This window comes from Papilio machaon, chromosome Z (assembly GCF_912999745.1).
Source record: "Papilio machaon chromosome Z, ilPapMach1.1, whole genome shotgun sequence".
NCBI lineage: Eukaryota > Metazoa > Arthropoda > Insecta > Lepidoptera > Papilionidae > Papilio > Papilio machaon.
The window spans coordinates 7376565-7400108 of NC_060016.1; the positions used below are offsets into that span (position 1 = coordinate 7376565).

A 23544-nucleotide genomic window follows, 5' to 3' on the forward strand; every position below is an offset into this window, starting at 1 on the left:
TTTGAAACTTTGACGCGCCAATTGTAAAAGGAAAAGTTCAATTAACAAACTTTTATTTTAAGAAAAGTATTCAAACATTATTTTTTATAATAAAATTTTTGTGTTTATTACTTTAAAAAAAATACCAAATAAAAGTGCGCGAAAAGTTGTAAAAAGTTTCTGATACTGCGGCTGTCAACTTTTATAAACTTGTTAAAGTAAACTTTAAGCTACATTTGTTCTAACATGGTCGGTTGTGAAGTAGTTCGTCCTGTCCTAAAGGTCCAAAAGTAAGGATCGCGCGCATGTTTAAAGTTTTAATTCGAATAGTCCGCGTAATTATTAGTCGAGTATCGTCGCATCGGCTGCGACGGCGCGTTGGTCGATAGGGCGAGCGACAGGCGGTGTCGGCCGGGTCATGGAGCGATCGATGTGAAACGGCGCGGCGCGCGTCGCAGAGCCGAACGCGCTCGGCAGTTTGCCGTACGACACCAGCGGCGACGAAGCCGAGGCACGCGCCTCAATGCGCTCACCGTCCGTGCCATGAGCGGCGTGCCGCTGCTGCTCGCCTTCGCGGCTGCCTTGCTCCCGCAACTCAACCATGTCGCGTGAGTATTACCCCCCACATATACAAACACTACAAACCATGTCAAAACCTAAAATACTAAATTAAAAAAAACTTTTAAAACTTTAACAAAACTTTTATTTTACGATCTTTTTTAAAATAAAATATTTTAAGTGCTTAAAATAATTGTTAAAGTTACTTAGGTACATATTTAAAAGGTATTATGTGAATTAAAAAGGTTTAAAACTACTTTAAAAACTATTTAAAAGTTTTGTTTACATTGAAAATTTTCTTTTTAAAACTTCTAACAAGTGAAGCGATGTGTGATTTTATATTTTAAATAAGTTTTTAGAGTCGAATCAAAATATTTTCAATAATTTTCACTTTTATAAGCTTCGTCTTTTTACGAGTATGTTACAAAAGTACGTTCGTATTTACGCACGACAATTTGCGGATCTTCTGCTAGTGAAATATATATTTTTTATTTTAAATAATTTTATTTTTTTTTCTTCCACTGAAATCATCATTTTGATTTTCTTATGAATGCGATAATCTTACAATTTATTTTTTCCTGGATTCGCAAAAGGTTCAGCGGATTACCAAAATTTCCTTACACAAACGTACGCACGGTGCGTAAATTTGGACTTGATTTTATCGATTCGACAAATATTTGGGGTGAATACGTTGGCTGAAATGTCGTACAATATAATTTAGTACGTTCTTTAAAAATATATTTAATAGGACTATGCTAAGAAAGCTTAAATACTCTATTGTTATTATAACTAACTTTCACATATTAGAAATCACTAAATAATTATAAAACGATAAATATGATCACCGATTCAGTATTTTTAAAAGAATAGTTTAAATTTTAACAGTAATTGGTCGATCATAATTTTCTTTCCTTATGAATCCAAGTGTATATTTTTATTATTGGTTCAACCTTCAAATATTTATAATTTCTTATTTTTCTTATTCAAAGTATAGACACATATTTGGCTTAAAGTATATGCAAATTGTTAATAAAATATTTTGCTACAATCCGCAACCGCTACATACTGAAAGTGGAAAAATAGCTTTGTTAATAAAATACTGTTGTTTTTTTACAATTACATTATTATATAGGTAATATAAACGTGTTTATAAAAGAAATGCTGCTTTAATTTAATATTGCTTTATAATTTCAAATAAAATAATAAACGTATATTTTATATTTTGTATTAGTATCACAATGTTTAGTTACGACATAGCTAATGAAAGCATTTCATATTTACAATACGTTAGAAGTTTTTTTTTTATAATAATAACATCAATAATTGCACCTTCTCGCAAATAACGTACTTATGCGGTTTCTGTTGAATAACTACCTTTTAGAATCGTTAGCGTTGAGCCTGTAGCAGTTGACGTTAGTCAAACGCAGTTGGCAAACGTCAATAAAATACACTTGTATCGAAACCAACTAAGACTTAGGGTCTTTCTCGCATTTAAAGGCCGGCAGCGCATCTGCAGTTCCTACCGCTCGTTTGCCCCCATTTCTTACAAAAAGTTTAAATTTGGCAATAAATTTTGAAACTAATAGATTATCTTTGACTTTACTAAATTTTTGGTAGTCTAATTCGGTGTACTCGTAACAATTCCACACAATATTGTTTCTTCGCGAGAGTTTCACTAATTAAAAAAGGAATTAATTTATTTTCATTATATAGTACTCCTCATGTCATGTTAACATGCAGCCCTTAAATTCTTATAATACCGCTATATTGTCTTGCCTCAATTATAAATTAATTTGAAATAATTAATAACAAGAACCAATTATAATCTAATCGCGTTATGAAAAATTAATTTTTTATTCTATATCATTAATATCTAAAGTAGTTTCGCCTCTTGCACGATATTACCGTGAGATTGTTAATGTACGAAATCTCGACTAAAGTGCCTCGAGAGCCATAAAAAATTGCGGTAGGATTAAGCTCTGAAGTGGCTCCGACTCGATGTTGCAACTAAAATAGATAATTTAAAGTCTCAGATTTATATAATCATATTTCGAAAATTTTATTTTATTTAAAAAAAATACGCAAATGTAGTTATCGGTCACGTACACTAAAAAGATACACGCATTTATTCATTTCAACAATATAAGAATGAATACAGGAAAATACCTGCGATACAATTTAAAACATATGGGGGCAGTGTAAAAACACAGATTACGTCATCTTAGAAAATCTATAATTCAGTCAAAAAAAATGATGTTAAACGCCCACGTATCTGTACATAAGTTCAAGATAATAGTATTTGTTAGAATAATGTACATTAACAACGCTTTCTGTTTATCTTTTTATAGAATTTTTGTACATATACCTTTATACCTTATTACCGTAAATATGTAATAAAAATTTCCATCAGCATCAACATCAAACATTAATAACTTTTGCTTGGTAGAGACATTCAAACTGCTGTGAACAACTCTGATCTATTAAAACTTGCACACATTGTGTGCTGCACTATTTACTAAAGCTAACAGGCTATTAAAGTTTGAAATGGTTTGTTCCTGGTATTAGTCAGGAGTAAAATAGCAGAATGTTAGACTTTACCTACACAAAACGTAGCAGCTTAAAGTTGTCTTTTGTTATTCACAAACAGGATATAATGAATAATGTGTGAATTCAGTAACCACAATTCAGAATATAAAAGTTTCCGATGATATGATATTACGGTCGAAATAGTAGAGAAAAATGCAAGTGCGTTGTAAATGGGATGGGAAGTGAATAACGTAACTATTAGAACGGCGAAATTCAATACCCGTGCCAGATGCCGATATTATGTGACGGCGTCTTTTAGAGAGTTAGCTAGTTCTTTATACTACCTTTGAGCCAGATTTTCTTTAAATCTACAGTAAACGAAAGGTTTGAATTGATCAAAATATCGATAACTTTGTAAATAAATAATTTTATTTCAAAATATTTCCGTAACTCCATGAATAGGAGAAAGCATTTAAGTGCTACATCAATATCGTAGCCGTTCGTAGCAACCGTTTGTTTCTTTGCAGACCGTTTAGTTGCATATTTTGTTTAGTAATTTAAGAAAAGAGATGAGGGCACACAAGAATAACACTAAAAGTGTTTGATTCTGCGCTTTTTCGGAAAAATGAAGTAGCCGTGACATAAGTCGTTTTTTCTCTTCTTTTCTCAATTAATATTTTCTTCTCTATATAAAAGCTAGTTTGATATTTTGCTACAGAAATATGAAAGGAGTGGTCGTTACCTAACATTGGGTGATCTGCCTCTAGTCCTTCTTCCATAGTTAAATGTATAACCAAAATATTCATCAAATGTCCACCTTAATCAGCGTTGTAGCCATTTTTCCTATGTTTTACCCTCTATTAATACACACAACTCACGCCTGTAATCGAGGGAAGTAGGCAAATATCACGGACGTCCATTTCGTGTGGCCAATGAACGTCTGCAATCCACTTTTCGCCATTTCGGGAGACGGAACGTGACGGGTGAAGAGCCGCGTTGCTGTCTTTTTCTCCCGGGAATTCACACATATGTGCGGGTTGCATAACGATGTTTTCCTTCACCGTACGAACGCGGATAATAGTAAATATGTAATTCTAAAATCGATTAACACATTGGTAAATGGCGGGATTCAAACTCAGGACCTGCAGATTGCAAGTCAAGTGCTTAACCCCTGAGCCACCCACGCTGTTTTAATACTTAATAATAATCTACATAAAATCAATTTTATTAAAGATTTTGGTTAAATTAATATGTATTTTCATATACACAATCGTGGCATTGTAAAGCAGCCAATAGAGTTGTTTAGCTTAGACGACGGCGACTCCGCCTGCTCGATGCACCACCCTGTTTGCTCCGCCTCACCGGGACTTACATTACTACAAATCTAGCTGAATAACTCGATAGACAATTGTTACAATAATTTAACCAAAACAATCATTTAGAATTTTCTTTTTTAAATCCGGAGAAAATGTTTTAATTTAATGCAGTTTTCAAACGAGAATAACATATTTTCCTTTGTAACATTAGTATGTGCATTTAAAAAAGTAATTTCTTCCTATAAAATCAAATAAAGAAAAAGAAAGGAATAAAGAGTTCACGTAAATGAACATAAAAAGTCGATAAACCTTAAATTTCATTCAATAAAATGGCTTGATCCTGATGTTTGTGAATGATTCAAATGGAAGTTGCAACGAAGTCATAAAAAAATTCTAGTACTGGACTGTATTTGTTAAGACTCGCCACTTAACAAATTAACTTTTTCTACTTCTCTATTTTAATGGATTTCTACAAAGTAACATCTGCCCATAATTAGTTTTTCTTTATGGCGAAGGTCGTTTCGTTCCCGTAAAGTAATCTATTTAAAGTTTTACTATTCTTATTGCGTATAAATTATTTCCTTAAAAGTGATTTTGATAATAATAATAACTATGTGGGTAAATTTTTACCTAAAATATTATGATGAACTTTTAAAGGAAAAATCATTGAAATAGTTATCGTTTTAAGGACAAAAGAACTGAAAATATATTTAGCTCCAATCCCACACAGAACATGTTTCAAAACATCCTGTTAAAACATGTACAGTCAAGGTAAGGAAATCTTCTTCAAATTTCAAATTTGTGCCTAACACATCGGCGAGACATTGTACTTTAAAAAAAAAAGCTTTAAATTATTATATTACAAATATTAAGAATTCCAAATTCATGTTGCAAGATAAGAGAGTTGTATGATATAAATACAAAGAGTGTTTTATATTAAAATTTAATAAAATTTAAAAGTAAATTCAATTCTAAGCACTAACTACATAAGTTTCATTAACTGAGTAGCGTTAAACAACAGACTTCACATATGTCTAATGAGTCTGGACGCAGCCGGTCTAATTTGTGGTTACGTGCAGAACAACTCGCTGTAAGAGGTAGTCGGCTCTCATTATTCAACTAAATAATACTTATCTAATTAAAACGATACATAAAACATTTAAAAAACATTATTAACTTATTTAAATAAAGTAATTTTAATGTTAGCTGAATTTGCATTTAGTTTAAAAGCAAACATTAAATTTAGTATTTTCATTTAAAAATGTGAAACCGAATTTGAACAAAAATACATTACTAAAATTTTTACTCCGTGCACAGTAATGGAAATAAAAGGCATCCTTTTACATTTCTCTTTCCTTTTGTTTACCTTTTGGCTGGCTCAAAAATTTACTTGTATGTATAAGTTTATTTCTCGTAACGTTGCTAGCTTTAATTACAAACTATGCTAAATATAATAGCATAATCAAGTACAAAGGTAGATCTTATTTGTTACTGCACGCCACAGTTATTTTTAATTCAAAGAAGTGCTATTGTGGTATGAAAGAAAGTCTTGAGTAGAAACGTCAAGCTGAGGAAAAAAGATTACATTGCGCATTTCGTAATAAGTCAAGAATTCATAGAAATAACAATAACACATTTAGTAGCGTGCACATAATTAAGACTTTAACTAAAACTGAAATTATTTTCAAATTAGCAATAGCTTGGTCACAATTCGCGTCTTATGTCGCCGATCGATCGTCAATACAAGTTCGTAATATGCCTATGCAAATTGTAATTATTAGTAAATTGCATATCGAATGAACTTATCTTCTAAGTGATGTGTTTCCACACTTTTTATAGTACGCCACACTTTAACTGCACAAAAGAAACCTCAACAAAATATTGCTAGACCTCACTATGTGAGTGAATTCATTTGATATGGATTTTTTTTCTAATTTCCACAATATGCCTAGATAAACTACGAATGAGTGGCATTAGCTTACTTATATACATATTATGACTGCCTTATTTGGCTTTCGACTTAGAAAATTTAGTCACTGATGGGATATGCATGTGAGTTGAAATACTCGTTTACCTCAAATGTTACTCTGGGGTATTATCTTAACTACAGTTCTAACAGTATACTTCCACTGACATCATTCCATAGGGGAAGATATAGTCGTACCCTACAACTATTTAATATAAACGAAGCATGAAGTTCAAGCTAACGTGTTACTGTATTGTTTTATAGATGTTAATAAGCAGATTTTATTAATAACCTTCAATTACTTTCTTAAATAACAAGCTGAACAGCATGTGCCGCAATGCCAAAGTCAAAATAACGTCAAGCGCGTTAATTATCAAAATAATGTCAAACATTTGAATTATTCAAATCTTGCCAAAAAGAAATGTATATGAAATCAAAGAACTTTTTTATAACATATTAAATTTGTAATTATTATTCATACGCAAAACACGCTGTTGCTTGCGATTTCGTGCTTTTGTCTATAATTTAACTTTAATAGAAATTGGTACATGTGGAGGAAATGCGTATATTAAGATAGATGCGTGGAGTAACGGAAGATGTGATTGTTTGATTATTGTGAGTAAGAAGATGATGATGATGGTTCTTTCATTAGACTAAAAAACCTTCTATTTACAAACATTTCATTAGTCCATGTGCGATATATGTAGTCAACAAAGAACAGAGCAGAAAAATGAACCAAGCGCAGTAACAATAGAAATTGGAAATAGTCGGCCACCATACATTTCGTACTTCGTAGAACCTATTATTGCCAAAATGAAAAAAACAAGCCATTCGACAGAGCAACGACCTTTCACAAACCGATTTTAAAGCGTTGTGAAAAAATCCAATGCACCCGAAAACTATTCTCCATTCTGCAAGATTTATAATAGAGGCCCTTATATTGGAGACATGATTGCACTTAATCGAGAAAGTGATGTTGGTAGATAAACATAATTTAATTTTACTTATTTATCTAAAGTATAACTTACAAAGTTTTTATAAAAAAATTATTGTTTCGAATTATATGCCAAGATTTTCATACTAGTAAATGCAAACTCAAGGATGTTGAAAATAAGTAAAATATGATTCAGATCATCTAAACGTTGTTAAAATAATTGTAAAACATTAAAACACTTCCTTGCATAGCATATTTTGTATCGACTAAAATGAAAAGCGTTGCTCACGCGGCGTTCCTTTGAGCGGCACTTGTATAATAATTTTACGCCATTTTCTGCACGCTACGGATAATCTTCTGCGTGATATTCCATAATATGCTTCATTGCTTACATTTTTATATTCTAAACTTGCAAGTTGCAATAAACATTTATACTTTTACATTATTATATTACGTTTGCTGGACAAAAAGTAAATCACCTGTAGATTTTTTACAACTTTTTTTCATTTCCACTTGTACTTTTTTATGTATTTTTTTATTATAATTAAAACAAATATCTTTATTGTAAATATTTGTGAAAGGTATATTTATGTGGGAGTGAAAATTCGCTATCATCATGTTCAAGATTGTCATCATCAGCTTTCATCTGCCCTTCTTTTCATAAAATAATAATTTTATTGAAATAATCAACACAGAAATTGTGTACTCAATCACTCGTTAACAAACAATTGCAATAACATGTATTAGGTTATTGTGAAATCTCAACACATACATATTCCCACTACGAGCTGTATAATTGACAGCTAACTTAATAATACCTTCAATCACCTGTCTATTACAATCACGATAAATATTTCATGCTAGTAAGGATTGGCTTTACTAAATCACCTTTACAGTAAGTGGTTGGGTTTATTGAGTGTATTAGTCAGGTATTCAAAGCGAATTTCAGTACTGAATACGACATCCGTAAGCTGAATTAAATAATACAACACAGCGATTTAAATCATCGTCGATCTTAGTTTGTGAAAAGATATTAAATATTTTATATTTGAACGAAGATAAGAAAAACGTCAAATAGAATAGTTTTGTTATTTATATTTCAAAATAAAAGGAGCCTCAACCACATTTATCTCTGTCTACATCTTACTAATATTATAAATTTGATTGTTTAGATAGACGGATGGATTAATGGATGTTTTTTGAAGGTATCTCCGGAACGGCTCAATGGATCTTGATGAAGTTTGTTATAGATGTAGAACATAGTCTGGAAGAACACATAGGTTACTTATTAAGATTTTTTTTTAATCCACGCGGATAGAGTCGCGGGCGACAGCTAGTGTGTCAATATATAAGGAACCAAAATGTCTGTATAACATATTTAATCAATATGTCATAAGAGGTTAATAATGAAAACTTGTTATTTATTTATTTATATATTTATTTGGTTCATCAACAAGAGTACATGTTTTCTTACATTTGTTTAAGACACTACTACAATAGGTTTCAGGCAACATGTAATTACACTTACAGATAAACACAAAGTATATAAAATATCGGTGCATAAACAATCAAATAATAAAACAAAAGACTATCTATGTAGGTAAAGCAATTTAACAAACAAAATTAAAGTAAAAATAAGAGTTAATTTAAATTAAATAGGTAGTTAAACTACTATTATATAGGTAAATGTTAAAGCTTAAAAGCCTGTAAATATACATTTCCAATGATTAATTGAAAGGTTGTCGTGAACGAAAATTCATTATTGAAATTTAAATTTCGCGTAGCTCGTCTGCATGGAGTTCGGGAATTTAAGTGTGCACGATAAAATTTATCAGAATTTCGGGGGATTTTAAACGCTTCTGCTTGATTGTATGTGATGATGAAAGCCGCTCGACCATTGACTACTATCAAGCGATGTCATTTTCATATTTCGACAGCAGACGAACGAAAAATGAAAATGTACAATATTGAAGTGTTACCTGTTCATTTTTGACGTTACATCGAATACTATATAAAATGCATTTGAATTAATATTTCAGTGTTCACTAATACTTATATTAATTTAATTATACAAATATTTAATCTTGCAGAATGGAGAATAGTTTTCGGGTGCATTGGATTTTTTCACAACGCTTTAAAATCGGTTCGCGAAAGGTCGTTGCTCTGTCGTTATACATATTTTAATTTTCGATACAGAAAAAAAAAATTGCATTGCCTTTTATTAATAAACATTTTTATAAAAAATCTATTTTTAATACTTACTACTTTTACTGGGTGGCAACAAACATCACTCTGTATATATTAGTGAGAAGTGTGAACTTAAAAATAAATTTGAACAAGTGAAAAATATTAGTTCATCATACCGAAATGATATCTAATTTTGACTAGAATATTAGTTCATCGTCATCAGTTCACTATACAACAACACTTCGGAGCCTAACCGAAGTTAAGGGTGAGGTGCAGATTACATCACGGTATTTTCTTTCAGCGACAGACAAATGTACATATGTAAATATAAAATCGAAAAACACATTAGTACGTGGTTAAATGCGAAACCAGGAACTGCAGATTACAAGTCAAGTGCTTAAATTCTGAGCCACCTCTCTTTACTGATTAGTTACTGTAAGAAATGTAACCTAGTACCATATGCAACATCACAAATAAATCGTTGTTACGCTGTTTGTTTCACATCTTGTACTAAATTCCCACCTCAACACCTCTTGGTGTTTTTTTTTTTATATTTCTCTAGTGAATTCTTGGTGGCCAGTAATTTAATTAATATTCATCCACAGCATTATTGCAACTTAAACACTTATTATTATTATGTTATAAAATGAAATATGTTAAGATTTTATACAATTATTTTTTTCCGTTTTATTGCAATGCACATCACAATTGTTGCGTCTATTTCATTAGCGCAATAGATCTATTAATATTATTGATTGACCCGTTTTCAATCTTAATAAGTTGTATTTAAAATACAATTAATAGTACGTAAAGAAACTGCATTTGTTTTAAGGCCACGTGCTGAGTTTGCGATTAATTCATTACATTATTAATAGGGCTTTACCCCTCAAGGTCGCTTTCTAATAGCTCGCTGCAAGGCTGCAACGTTTAATTACTTTGTTTTACCTTCATTGTACACGCCGCAATATTCATGTAGTAAATTTATTGTAGGTTCTCTTTTAATTAGCGAATATGAGATTAACTTTTTATATAAAGTAAAACATAGCCGGTGTTACTGAGTTTAATTTGTACCTCACTTGTCAAAATCAATGAAGCAATGAAATAATTTCATGGATTGTTTGATTTTATCAAATCCCTTACCCACGAAAAGCACCCTTCTGCCAGTCAGACAGAAATCAATTATATCAAAACATGTAGCTAGAAGTGAATAAATTTAGTCTAAACTCATACTGATTACTTTTACAACAAGCTTTCCCGCACTTTAAAATATCATGTAATTTATCAAAATAAAATGAGGTTTTTAATGTACAAGTTACGTTATGTTAACCATTGCGTGTATATTATAAGCGAAAGAAAATATTAAGCAAGAGAATAAATCAAAGAGCAATTTTCCTTCGCATGCGATTCTAAATCCCCGTTGCTGAATAAAAACATTTCAACCCGGATTTTATTTTGTTTTTCTAGGTACTCGAAGGTCTGCTCCAATAGTTCACTATTCGTATTTGCATACACGGTACAACTAAGGTGCGCGCTCACGCGACCAGCCTCATCGAATCACGCAAAGTTCTATTTAAGTGTAAGAACACATTGGAGGCATAAGCGGTCGTGCCCTACATAGTGGTTTCGGTATGGGAGCGGCTTTTCATTAGCGTACTCAAAGCGCACTGCCGGTATTATTACTTTTAAAAGAAAATGGCGTCTAGCACTCATGGCGACTTACAAAGCGCTATATATACTCGTATATCAGAATGTTTACCTAACCACAACAATGTATTCACAGTTAAAAGTTGCATTAAGAGAAAACTTTCCTTTTGTTGTTTGCGATTCCTTTTGGTACCATTACGTAACCTCACTTTAACAATCTTCAAATTTTATCAAGCACAAATAACAAGCAATAACACTTGATAGTGTAATCCGCGCACATACTTGTACAAAGGAATCTTTATGCACTTTCAACTATAATTTTAACAAATGTATCTCAAAACATGGAGTTTAAATGTTGAAGAAATTTCAAGTATGTTTGAAGTATACATTTCTTTGACTACAAAAGTACACTTACGGTTGGTCATGTTTGTTAAAATTTCTTTAAAACTACTTTCTAAACATATATACGACTTAAAGGATTATTGCGAATTGTCGTGTTGGAACTAAATTTGTCAATATTTCGTAAAATAATTAAAATTCTGGAAAATCCTTTGATGACTAACGTCCATTTATCGCGTTTGTATGACAATACTCAAGCTTTTATTATTCGTAAAACTTGAAGCCATTTAATGTGCTACTTTAATATACGTGTACAATTAATTGCGAGGCCGATAGTAATCTACAGTGAAACGATAAACACTTTTTTGAATATTTCTTGCCACAAATTCAAATTAGAGGTAGACATAGTTATTATATATTGTACTAGCTGTGCCCGCGACTTCGTCCGCTTGAAATACTGTCTTCGTACAGCATTTTAATCATTTAGGCTAATTATTTTACTGAACCGACGTCCTACGTGTTTGTTTATTAATTTTTATTTAACTGGAAAACTCTGTTTTTATATAATAGTTTTCGCAAATAGACAGTGAAAATAATCCTACACAAACCTTCATCCCCTATTCCTTTTTGTTATATTGCACTCTTGAGGCTAAAACTTTTACAAAAATTTTATTAGATTAGCAGCCTAAAAAATAAGTTTCAAGCTTCTACCTATAAAATGACGATACTTCCATACAAACTTCCACCCCCGCTTTCAAGGCCTCGCAACCCATTTTTCGCTTTAAAAAGTAGCCTATATCCTTACTCAGGCTCTAGACTATCTGTGTACCAAATTTCATTTAAATCGGTTCAGTAGTTTTGGCCTGAAAGCGAGACAGACAGACAGAGTTACTTTCGCATTTATCATATTAGCAAGGATTGTAACTGTTAAATTTAAAATGATGCAATGTTAAAATTCTAGATACAAAATGAAAGAAATACCCCTGTTGGTTTTGTTTGCGTTATTTGTGTTTTTTTTTTTTTTTATTTATTCATATCAGCTTTAATAAAAGGTTTCAATCTCTCGAGCAAAATTAATTTACAATCTCAACACTACTAAAATAATATTCCATTCTATTCAACGGGCAGTTTTCATTAATGAAATTCAATTCATTCAACATCATCAAAAATTCCACTGTGATAGTTTTTTGTCAAATCTTTAATCCCAAATTTCACTATAATAATAATTAAAATAGTACAAATGATGTTTTTTTAAATGATGTTGTTGATGTTGCTTCTTTGTTTATACAATTTATGTTAGAATTTTCAATAAAATGTACATTCCCGATAAATAATATGACTCAAATACTCAATATTCTCAGAACACCTGTCATTTGTTAGCTAACCGGTTTCCTTTGTGCTCTCAAGTGTAACATGCAAAGTGTCAAGTATCTTGCATATGTTCACACGTTTCCCCAACGGGAACAATTATTAACAATTTTCGATGAAATTTTGTACCCGCTTCGCGAAATGAGGTTAGTTAATTATATTGTTATGTTTTATCAAAGATTAAAAGAATGAAGGCGAGTTAAAGACAATAAAATTGAGAGAATTTTTATTTGACGCGATATTCACAAAGCTTTCACATTTCGTATAGAAATATTTTAATAGCTTTAGACAGTACCAGTAGTTTTATATGGTCTGTTGTAATCATTTCGACTACCATGCAAAGTCATTTGTGCGAATGTTTGGATGGATGGATGGATGGTTGTTTGTTTGAAGGTATCTCCAGAACGAATCAACGGATCTCGATGAAATTTGGCATCTATGTAGATCATAATCTGGAAGAACACATAGGCTGCTTATTATATTTTTTTACTTCCGCGTAGACGGAGTCGCGGGCGACAGCTAGTAATTTAATACATACAAAAATATTAGATTCTTTTATGAATTATTTTACTTCATGATATATAATACGTACTATGCTTCTAAAGAGAAATTTTCAGCTTTGACAAACATTTGTTTGAAATAGACAGACTACGAGTTTGTTTTTAGTGTGAACGTGCTTTGTCTCTCCGTACATTTTACTCGTACATTTATAAAATCCACTGCTTCAAATCTAAATTTGTGTTCAGTATAAATGTTTTAAGCTACCAGTGAAACACTTTTGTTTTACATTTCAGATGAAATTGAGGAAAACAAGAGCTTACGTGTATTTAGTAGTAAATACAATTGTAACAAATGTTTATTTGTGGTTTTGTCTATTTATAGAAGAACACTTCAGTGTCTCAAGGGAATGGAAATTAGTTATGATAGCTATGTCACATGCAAGTAACATCTATCTCAATAATAATATACTTTACTATCTTACTAATCTTATATATATAAAAGAAAGTTGTGTTAGTTACACCATTTATAACTCAAGAACGGCTGAATGGATTTGACTGAAAATTGGTGGGCAGGTAGCTTAGAACCAGGAAACGGACATAGGATAATTTTTACCCCGTTTTCTTTTTTTTTTTTATTCCGCGCGGACGAAGTCGCGGGTAAAAGCTAGTATTATAAATGGGAGAGTTTCGACGTTTCTCACACACGAAGGTATCTCCAGAATGATTCAACCGGTTCAATGATAAAGATGCATGCGCTATTTGTTTCAACTTTAATAATAATCTCGTTAGCCATTTTTAAATTAAGTTCAAACTTTTATATGTAGTTTCCAAAATGATAACTCCTTTGTTTCATTGATTTCATTCTCTTATCTTCGTATTATAGTCCAGTCATTTTAGTAAGTTCACCTCGGAATTCGAGATACCCAGCTGTAAGTCTGTAAATACTTGTATATTGACACCCTTAAAGTTGTCTCAAAACCTACATATGGTAGGGTGTAAGCAAGTATTAAATTTCAAGGTCAAAAGTCACAAAAATCGGTTTTTTGCGCTATTTTTGGAAATATCTCATTTCCTATGGGTTTTTTGCTATTTGTATTTCTTATCAATGTTGTAGAATACAAAATTCTCTACAAATTTTGTTTAAAATTTTTTTTTATACGGTGAACCGTTTTCGAGATAGAGGGCGGAGAGCGCGCGGTCACAGCATCACTTCAGCCTCCGGTCGAAAACGCGCCATATAGTTGATGAACTATCAATAAATCAATTATTATAAATATATTTGTCAATTTTTATTAACTTTTATATTATATTTTATCATTTTTCCTAACTTATCCACATTTTATTCAGTATTAATTTACTTAACAACACTTACCTGCCCATGTAATTGCAGAATTGTTAATGAAAATGTAGGAATTATATTTGAATTTTAACCTAATTAATATTAATAACTTCTTACATGATGAAAAAAAACAAATAAATTATGAATTAATCATTTCATTAAAAAATATCATTGAATACATTAATTTTTATTGAAAGTAAAAAAAAAATGGAATAATGGGTACAAAAACTACAATTTATAATTTTAATCATCTTCTTCCTCTTCATCGTCGTCTTCTGGCTGCTGGTAAATTTCAAACTGGTCTTCATTATCGTCTTCAACGGCATTTGTCTCAAGTTCTTCCATGATTTCTGGGTCAAAGGTTCCATCTTCGTTAATGTCGCTCTGAATGTTGAGACAAGCTTGCCCATTACATTGGCCACAAGTTAAAGAGCATTGCAAGCCCGCTTTCCTGCATCCGCATCGCGAACCACAGCCACTCTTGCAGTTGCAGAAAATTGTATTTAGCAAATCTTCTGGAGCAGGTGGTAAAATTGTCATGATAGGCTCCAGAAAATCGTGTCGCATTGCCCAACCACATACCTGGGGTTCCAAATCATGTCCTAACCAAGTTTGAACTTGATAATATACACGGTTGAAATGTTGATGAGCAGCTGCACTTGTTGGTGGAATATTTGAAAGCTGCACAGGTTTATTAAGTTTTGTAGACTTGACGTAATGCATGTAACGAAGATGATCGAGACTTTTCACAGATTTCGGAGCATTATAGACTGCCAATAAGGTTTGAGTTCCACTCTCTAATAATTTCTGGGCCGAACAATTTTCTTCCTCAAATGCTGCAGCTAGTTCATCCAAATTTGTCAGTAATTAATTAATTTGACAAATATATTTATAATAATTGATTTATTGATAGTTCATCAACTATATGGCGCGTTTTCGACCGGAGGCTGAAGTGATGCTGTGACCGCGCGCTCTCCGCCCTCTATGTCGAAAACGGTTCACCGTATAAAAAAAAAATTTAAACAAAATTTGTAGAGAATTTTGTATTCTACATTATTGAAAAGAAATACAAATAGCAAAAAACCCATAGGAAATGAGATATTTCCAAAAAAAGCGCGAAAAACCGATTTTTATAACCTTTGACCTTGAAATTCAATAGTTGCTTACATCCTACCATATGTAGGTTTTGAGACAACTTTCAGGGTGTCAATATACAAGTATTTACAGACTTACAGCTGGGTATCTCGAATTCCGAGATTCTTACCTAATTTTAGCTTAAATGACTGGACTATTACAAATTTTTGGGTTTTAAATATGTCTATATAAATTTATTTTTAATGCATCTATACTGATTCGTTAATATTTCTACATTTCAACGCCAAAATTACCTACTCGTATAAATTGGTCCATTGTTCTATTTAAATAGCAATTTCCTATGCGCTATTAACGTACAAAATATTGACAATTCTCATGTACAAATACAGTAAGTAGTCTCGCAATTCCCGGGCTACTGTAGTAATCTGATTGCTCTATGTGTATATAAGACCTATACACACACAGGTTAGTTTTAGGTTAGGTACACCAGCCGTACATGCGTAATTATCTTAGTTTAATTGCATGACTAACTAGTCCATAGTTGCTACTCACGAATTAACTACGAGTATACTAGTCTCTATTTACTAGGCAAAATTGTAACTGTTGATGTAGTGATGATTTATTCAATAGAACCTTTATGGACGAAAAAATTATTTATATTTCTAAACTAAATTCCAAATTCTAAATTCTTTAAACATGTATTTGTATAAATTATAATCTTTTTATACAACGTGTACATTGTAGTCGTATTTTATTCGAAAACTATTGTTTAAAAAACACATTATGAATAATAAATAGTAACTTATTTATTCACAAAGATGAGAACGGAAACTTGCTGTAAACATGTTTGTTTACATGAGTGCGACAATACATTTTATAAAAAAATCACAAAGTTATTCAAGTAAAAATCTCTGACCACTTGTGGTGAACTGATTTCTTATTTGATCGCAAAAACGGTCAAATAGCCTCTGGCGGCCAGAACACGGTGAATCGCAAACAGCAACTGTTTTATTGTTTATTTAAATGTTCGCCTTCAAATACACATTTGATTGAAAAGTCAATATTGAGTTAATGATTTTATCGGCTTTTATATTTCAACATTTTCTGGATTTTACAATATTATCACACTTTTAATAATTTACATTTTTTTACATAGCAATATTTAGGCGAATATTTTATAAACTAAAACTAGAAAGATAAGATTAGAAATATAACTGTTCCTGTGGCCTCAATAAAAGTATTCACAAGGTAGGAGAATGACTATTACAGAGAAATTATGAGAATTATTCAGTTACTAAGATTACCACAAAAACTCGTATGCATAAACAGTGTGATAGGGTTTATTTTGGATATAAGAAGATGTATTTAAAGTTCAAGTAGTTCTTAAAGCGAAACTGCCTCAAAATTAGTAGAAATTGTAGACGAAAAGTCAAAGTTATACCGTTTCGCCTAACTTCTTCAAAAGTAAGTTACCTCAAGGGCACTAACACTGTACCGTTTCGAAATGACTTTTGAAGTAAGAAATTGTAAAATAAATTTAATAAAATGACGAAGTCTAGGCATATCTTCCGTTCAAGGGATTGTAAAAAACAATAACGAATGAATCAGAAAATTGAATTTAATTGTTCATTATCACAAAAAAAAAAAAAAACCTTAAGCATTTTACCGTAAATAGTGACGAAATGATATTGAGGAGCCAGTGCCTAACCTTAATATTATAGTGCATGATTTACATTACACTACTCCAGTTGTACAGTAGTGCTGGTCTGGCATGAACTGTTTTGGCTCACTGGCGCCAGTTACAATTTACATTATAGCAGTTGTATGTCAGCACGGATATCCAGCGCCACTGTCCTACTGTACTGGCTTAATGTAAACCAAACATTAATTCCATGGAGTGTTACAGTTTTAACAGAGTAATGATATTTTGAGTTAGTAAATGTTTATACCATCCATTTTTGCATATCTATCTATCTATCTATAATATTAAAGAAAGTCGTGTTAGTTACACTATTTATAACTCAAGATCGGTCGAACTGATTTAGCTGAAAATTGATGGGGAGGTAGCTTAGAACTAGGGACGGACATAGGAACTTTTTTATCTTGTGTGCATTTTTTTTTATTCCGCGCTTTCGAAGTCACGGGTAAAAGCTAGTTATATATAAAATATTAAAGTTGGTATGAACATCGAAATTTCTATTAAAAATGGATCAGATATTCAAACGTACGCGAGAAATGAACGGGTTTCCGGAAATTGATTCATCAGCAATTTTACTGAATTCAAAGTCGTTCGAAGTGAGCGAGTACGGGATTATATTTTAATATTTTTACAGTTAAAGATATTTAATTACACTTATTTAATATTATTGACTTTTATGCAGTTAGGTTTCTCGTGAAATAGTTTTATAACCTTGTAACGTCGGTAGCTTTTTAAAATTAGGTTATTCTATAAGTTGTCTAAGTTATTTTTGTACTAATTACAACTTTTTTATTTGAACAATGAATAATATATTGACTCAATCGTTGTGGTAAAAGTTGAAGAAGGTAAAATAGTAAAGTGTAATTATTTTGCGTTCTCGTGTTAAGTATTAATTAAAAAAAAGTCCTTTGTGAAGTGTTAGCTTTTACAATAATTCGTAAGATTCCCTTTCAATTGTTTGTCCCATCTCTCGGATGTTCACACGGCCCGCATAGCATTGGGTGAAGGATCGATTAAAATAACTACGTTAGCGTATTATGCTCATCCGAGTTGCGCAAAACGTTTCTGGCTTTTGTATCCGTAAATACATAGTTAAGTCTTTTTTCCACCTAATACAATAACTCGTAAATGACGTTAGATTTAATCAGTTCGAATAATGTTTTTCCGTTTGTACGTACATTTATGAAGTCATTGACAAAGGACCCGTTGATTCGAGAGAGCTGAGATACATCATCTTTACTCGACTCGTGGAATTTTGGACCGCATCTTGATTAAAATAAGTGCAAAAATCCCTTGAGATGCCAATTTCAAATACTGCCCTGCGCGGTAGCGAGCTACGCCCTTGCTTTAGGACCGTGTCTATTTTTAGAAACACGAAAATCGTGTCAAATGTTTTGTTTTATGTTAAATGCGCCTCGTATTGTTTTGTTTTCAGATACTGCTATTACTGAGGTGTATAGTTGTTTTTTTTTTTTCTATAAGTCATTTTGTCCTGATTATATTTGTAATGAAAAGTGTTTGTGTCAATTTTCAAGTCTTTTTGGTAGGAAAAAATTCTACATTCGTACTTTCAATCCATTTTTATACCTTTAAAGTATTTGAAAAATCTTAGTAAAAATACATAAAAAAACGTAAAATTCAATATTCTCTATGAAATTAAGCACAAAAAAACTTGTCGTTTCTTGTTAGGATTGCATAATTTTTTTTTCTGCAATGCGCTCCATTTATGTGAAATTTAACTATGTACATGCAAGTACACAATACTTGTAAACTTTATCTTTTATCAAAACTATTAGCACATATTCTGCCTTATAATAACAACTAAATAAAATTAAAACAAAGGAAAATTTCTTGATAAAAGAATGAAGACGAAAATCGTAGGAATATTTGTATGCCTTACGTGTACGAAATAGGCAACGACTTGAAAAATAAATATACAACGCTACACTTTGGTACCGAAAACGACGGCACAATAGCATGAAGCTTTATAAATAGGGAGCTTTTTTCACACAACTGAAAAAGTCATTAGTCAACCAAACTACTCACAAGAACTCACAAGACACTTCTTTGGTATTATGTTGAGATTGTGATTTTTTTTTCAAATAAGTGTAAATATATTTGTACTTTGTTCAATTTTAACTAATTGCTCTTGAGTATTTTTTCACTTAAAAATAAAGTCATAAAATACTTTGTATTAGTTAGGAAAGACATTTAAACATATTTTAATCACTTAGTGAATGTACAGTTATATAAATTACTAGCTGTCGCCCGCGACTCCGTCCGCGCGCAGTTAAAAAAAAAAAATTAGATGAAAAGAATAGATAGCCGATTCTCAGACCTACTGAATATGCTCACAAAATTTCATGAGAATCGGTCAAGCTGTTTCGGAGGAGTACGGGAACGAAAACTGTGACACGAGAATTTTACGAGTATATATTAAATAATATTTTGAAAAGCAACGTTAAACTTTGCAACTGTGCCTGTGAATTTAGACTGTTGAAATTTCTATACAATAAAATATCATGACAAAGATGACAACATGTTTTAGTGTAACCGTGTTTCAACTGCAATATGTCATGGTCGTTCTGTTAAAATAACACATTAGTTATTTATTTTCCAAACATGCAATCACCAAACGTAAAATAAATAAATTAAAACCATACGAAAAATTAAATATGAATTCAAGTTTTAAATTTTTACCTTTCGTCCAATGAATTTTTATTACACATCTGCATTTTCCCGGATAAAATTATCCATCTGTAATCATATAGTGTCAGTATACCATTTATTGGACAGGCGTACCAAAAATTTATTTGTTTCGTATGTTTTAAAATTAAATCATTTTTACTCACTATGTTGGCGATTTTATTTTTATATCGTTCTTTCTAGATCACGAATAAGGGCAACATAAGGCTTTTAAATTGACTTTAAGACTAATGAAATTGCAAAAAAAGCTAATGATAATATAACATTCATCATTATCTCCCTACTATTATGTAACTCACATGGAGTCGGCGAACAAGATTTTATAAACTTTAAATTATGGCTTCATTTTGTTGCTAGCCCAACTTGGAGGACACATCTGCAAATGCAGATGCATTTGCAGATTTGTTGCCTGCCTACAATTGACAGGAAGGAACGCCTTAAATGAGGATATTTTTCCTTCCATTACGTCCCCTCCTCTATCAAATCCACCTTCCCTTTCCATAGCCTACTTATAGGAAAAGGGTGAGAAGACGAAGATGACTAGCATTACTCCTCCGCAACCTTATGTGACACAACGCAAAAATAGTAATAAAAATAGCCTCTCTCGCCCGGGCTTCCCAACAGTAAAATAATTTTTCAAATAGGTTCAATAGTTTCGGAGCCAATTCAATGCAAACAAACAAACAATTAAATCTCCTTTTACAATATTATTCCTTTTATAATCTTTCATTATAGTATTAGTATTGTTCTTCGTGGTATTCTAGCGTTGAACTTTGGTGCGTTAATAATTATAAATTGACACTACTTGCATTGGTGGATTCTTAAAAATCCGATTTATCAGTTACAAAGACACTTTACAATTATTATCAAATTTGGGGGCGTATTAAACTCAAAAGGCTAAATTTAATCGATACTCTTTAAGATCAATTGTTCTATCAAATTTTATTTAAGTACTTTCAAAATTAAATTACAAAATAAGATGCTGAGAAATAATTATTTTTTACTGTATCATTAAATACTTCAAATAGCGTTATAATCTTACGCAGAATATTTTGCCTTTTATTCATAGCGAAACGGCGGTGCAATTAGGACCACTCTGCAATTTCAATGAGGCTGCCTGGCCGAATAAATTCTGCAATTTTTTTCAGAATAGCGACAGTGTGAAAAATCTAATATACATATCTAGTGATATATTCCTTATAAATCTTTACGAAGGAATATGCACTTTATTTTAGACCTGATTGTAAAATGTAAGTATTAAAAAATGGAAACAATAATCAAAAGCGAACGCAATCGAATGTAATTCAATTAAAACTCTCAATAAATCAATCCTTTGAGTGTGGTTTCGATTTATCGGCGCCACGCAAAAGTTCTATGTAATCTTTTTTAGGCGCTGTCCAAACTCTCGCATTGCAGCGGTCATTGGAAAGCCAACTGAGCATCAATGTAAAACTTTTGACATCGATACTCAAACAGATTTACTGAAAGGGAAAGTTGTTTATATGCGACAGTTAGAGTTTTAGTTGAAGTCGTTATATTAAACTACCACTTCGTCATATTCAGCCTGTGTCAAGTCCGCTGCTTTATGCGTGCTATCTATTGTGCTTTCTGCAGTATCTCCTTCCTCCAAGAATCCTGCCTTCAACAGTTTATGTAGAAGACGGGTGACCCATGATCCTAGTTCACTTGTGTTCACCATAGCACTGTTCATTGCATGAACTCAATACTTTATGTATAGATACTGTTGACTATTATAAACTTTAATTGCAATAAAAAAGATAGATCGATCGTTAGGTTTGGCACTAAGGTTACAGATCTCAAAAACGATCAAATATAATAGTAACAACCTATTTTATTTTATTTACCGATTTCTTTCTGTCTAAACTTTTACTAAACTTATAGATATAAAACAATAGATCACAAGAAAAAACTGTAATTAGTGTGTTACAAAAAAGTTACACAGTCGTTAAAAATGAAACAGTTCTTTTTAAAACGTATGAAGACATTTCCGTTTGAATTATTGACGTCCATAATTCATTGCCAAAATCATTTACACACTCGGAAATAAAAACAATAAAATTGATATTCAATTGTAAAATATAAAATATTTTCATTAAATGTATTGAAAATATTTAATCATGAAAGTGTGAATTCGGGTACTGAAATCGGTTTTAACAGGTTTGATTTCATGGAAGATAATGGAATATACTGTAATAAAAGACTCACTCATTTCGAAATTTTCGTAATAAAATTTATGAAATACGAAATAATTTTTTTCTGTTATTACATCAAGTGAACTAAAATTGTTGTTTGATAATAGTTACCTTGCTGTTAAATATAATACTGATACAGTCTGTTTTTAATACAATCTCCTGTATCCCAATCATGTATTTCCTAATCAATTAATATAAGCTTAGAAAAGCGTTTCGCGTAAGATACATAATATAGAAAGGAATAATCTGCAAGTATTAGATACCAATGCACAGTTCTAATTTTCTCCCATATAAATTCAATAAAACCGCCAAAGATGTGCGAATATAGTAGGGAACGAAAACTGATACCAGCTTACCCACTTAGGTCCCTGCCGCAGTTGCTTTTACTACTTCTAACTTTGTGATTTTTACTTGTTTAATTTCTACTAAATTTACCGATAATGTTGCAGTATTTGTTAAACATTTACGATAAAATTAAATTGAGTTAAATTTAACACCTTAAATTAAACGTAACATCAAAGTCAATTACCAAAGTTAATAAGGCTTCAAAATAACAACATTGCGCAACACCGTTTCCAGGAACTGTTTATTGAAAACATTTTAGTCAAGCGGCCCGCGGTCAGTTCCCGTTAAACGTGGCTTAAATTACTGTTTCAAATATTATTATTTCAATAAATTAACGCTTATTTTCTGCTAGAAAAGCATTTTAACTATTACCTTAATAAAATTTCATACTTATTTAACGTTTATTTTAGAAAGCGAACTTTAAAATTAGACGAAATGCAAAAAAATTAAACAATTTTATTGAATTAATTTGCTGCTATTGAACTGAAGTTATTGCAATGGTATAATCAGTGTTTTTTGATATATATTTATTTATTTATATATATATATATATATATATATATATATATATATATATATATATATATATATATATATATATATATATATATATATATATATATATTATATATATATATATATATATATATATAAATATATGTTTAAGTTAAATAAAACACACTTTGCAAAAAGTAGTAATAGATTTTAAGAGTAACCAAGAGTGAAGTAGAAAAGATAAAATACCTTTCGCATAACACGACTACTACGGTACGATAAAGTGTTTTATAAGTGTAGAAAACGACTTAATAAAGTGGCCTGAGGCATGTACT

The 23544-nt window shown here is 31.3% G+C and overlaps 1 protein-coding gene across 1 annotated transcript in view; it reads left to right on the plus strand.

Annotated features, from left to right (window-relative positions):
* The first annotated feature begins 471 nt into the window (after nt 1-471).
* Nucleotides 472-23544, plus strand: part of LOC106717045 (gamma-aminobutyric acid receptor subunit beta) — a 37450-nt gene continuing 14377 nt past the window's right edge. Inside the window, exon 1 of the mRNA XM_045685983.1 lies at nt 472-587. Coding sequence (XP_045541939.1) covers nt 523-587 — 65 coding nt within the window. The 5' untranslated portion in view covers nt 472-522. The remainder of the gene's footprint in view (nt 588-23544) is intronic.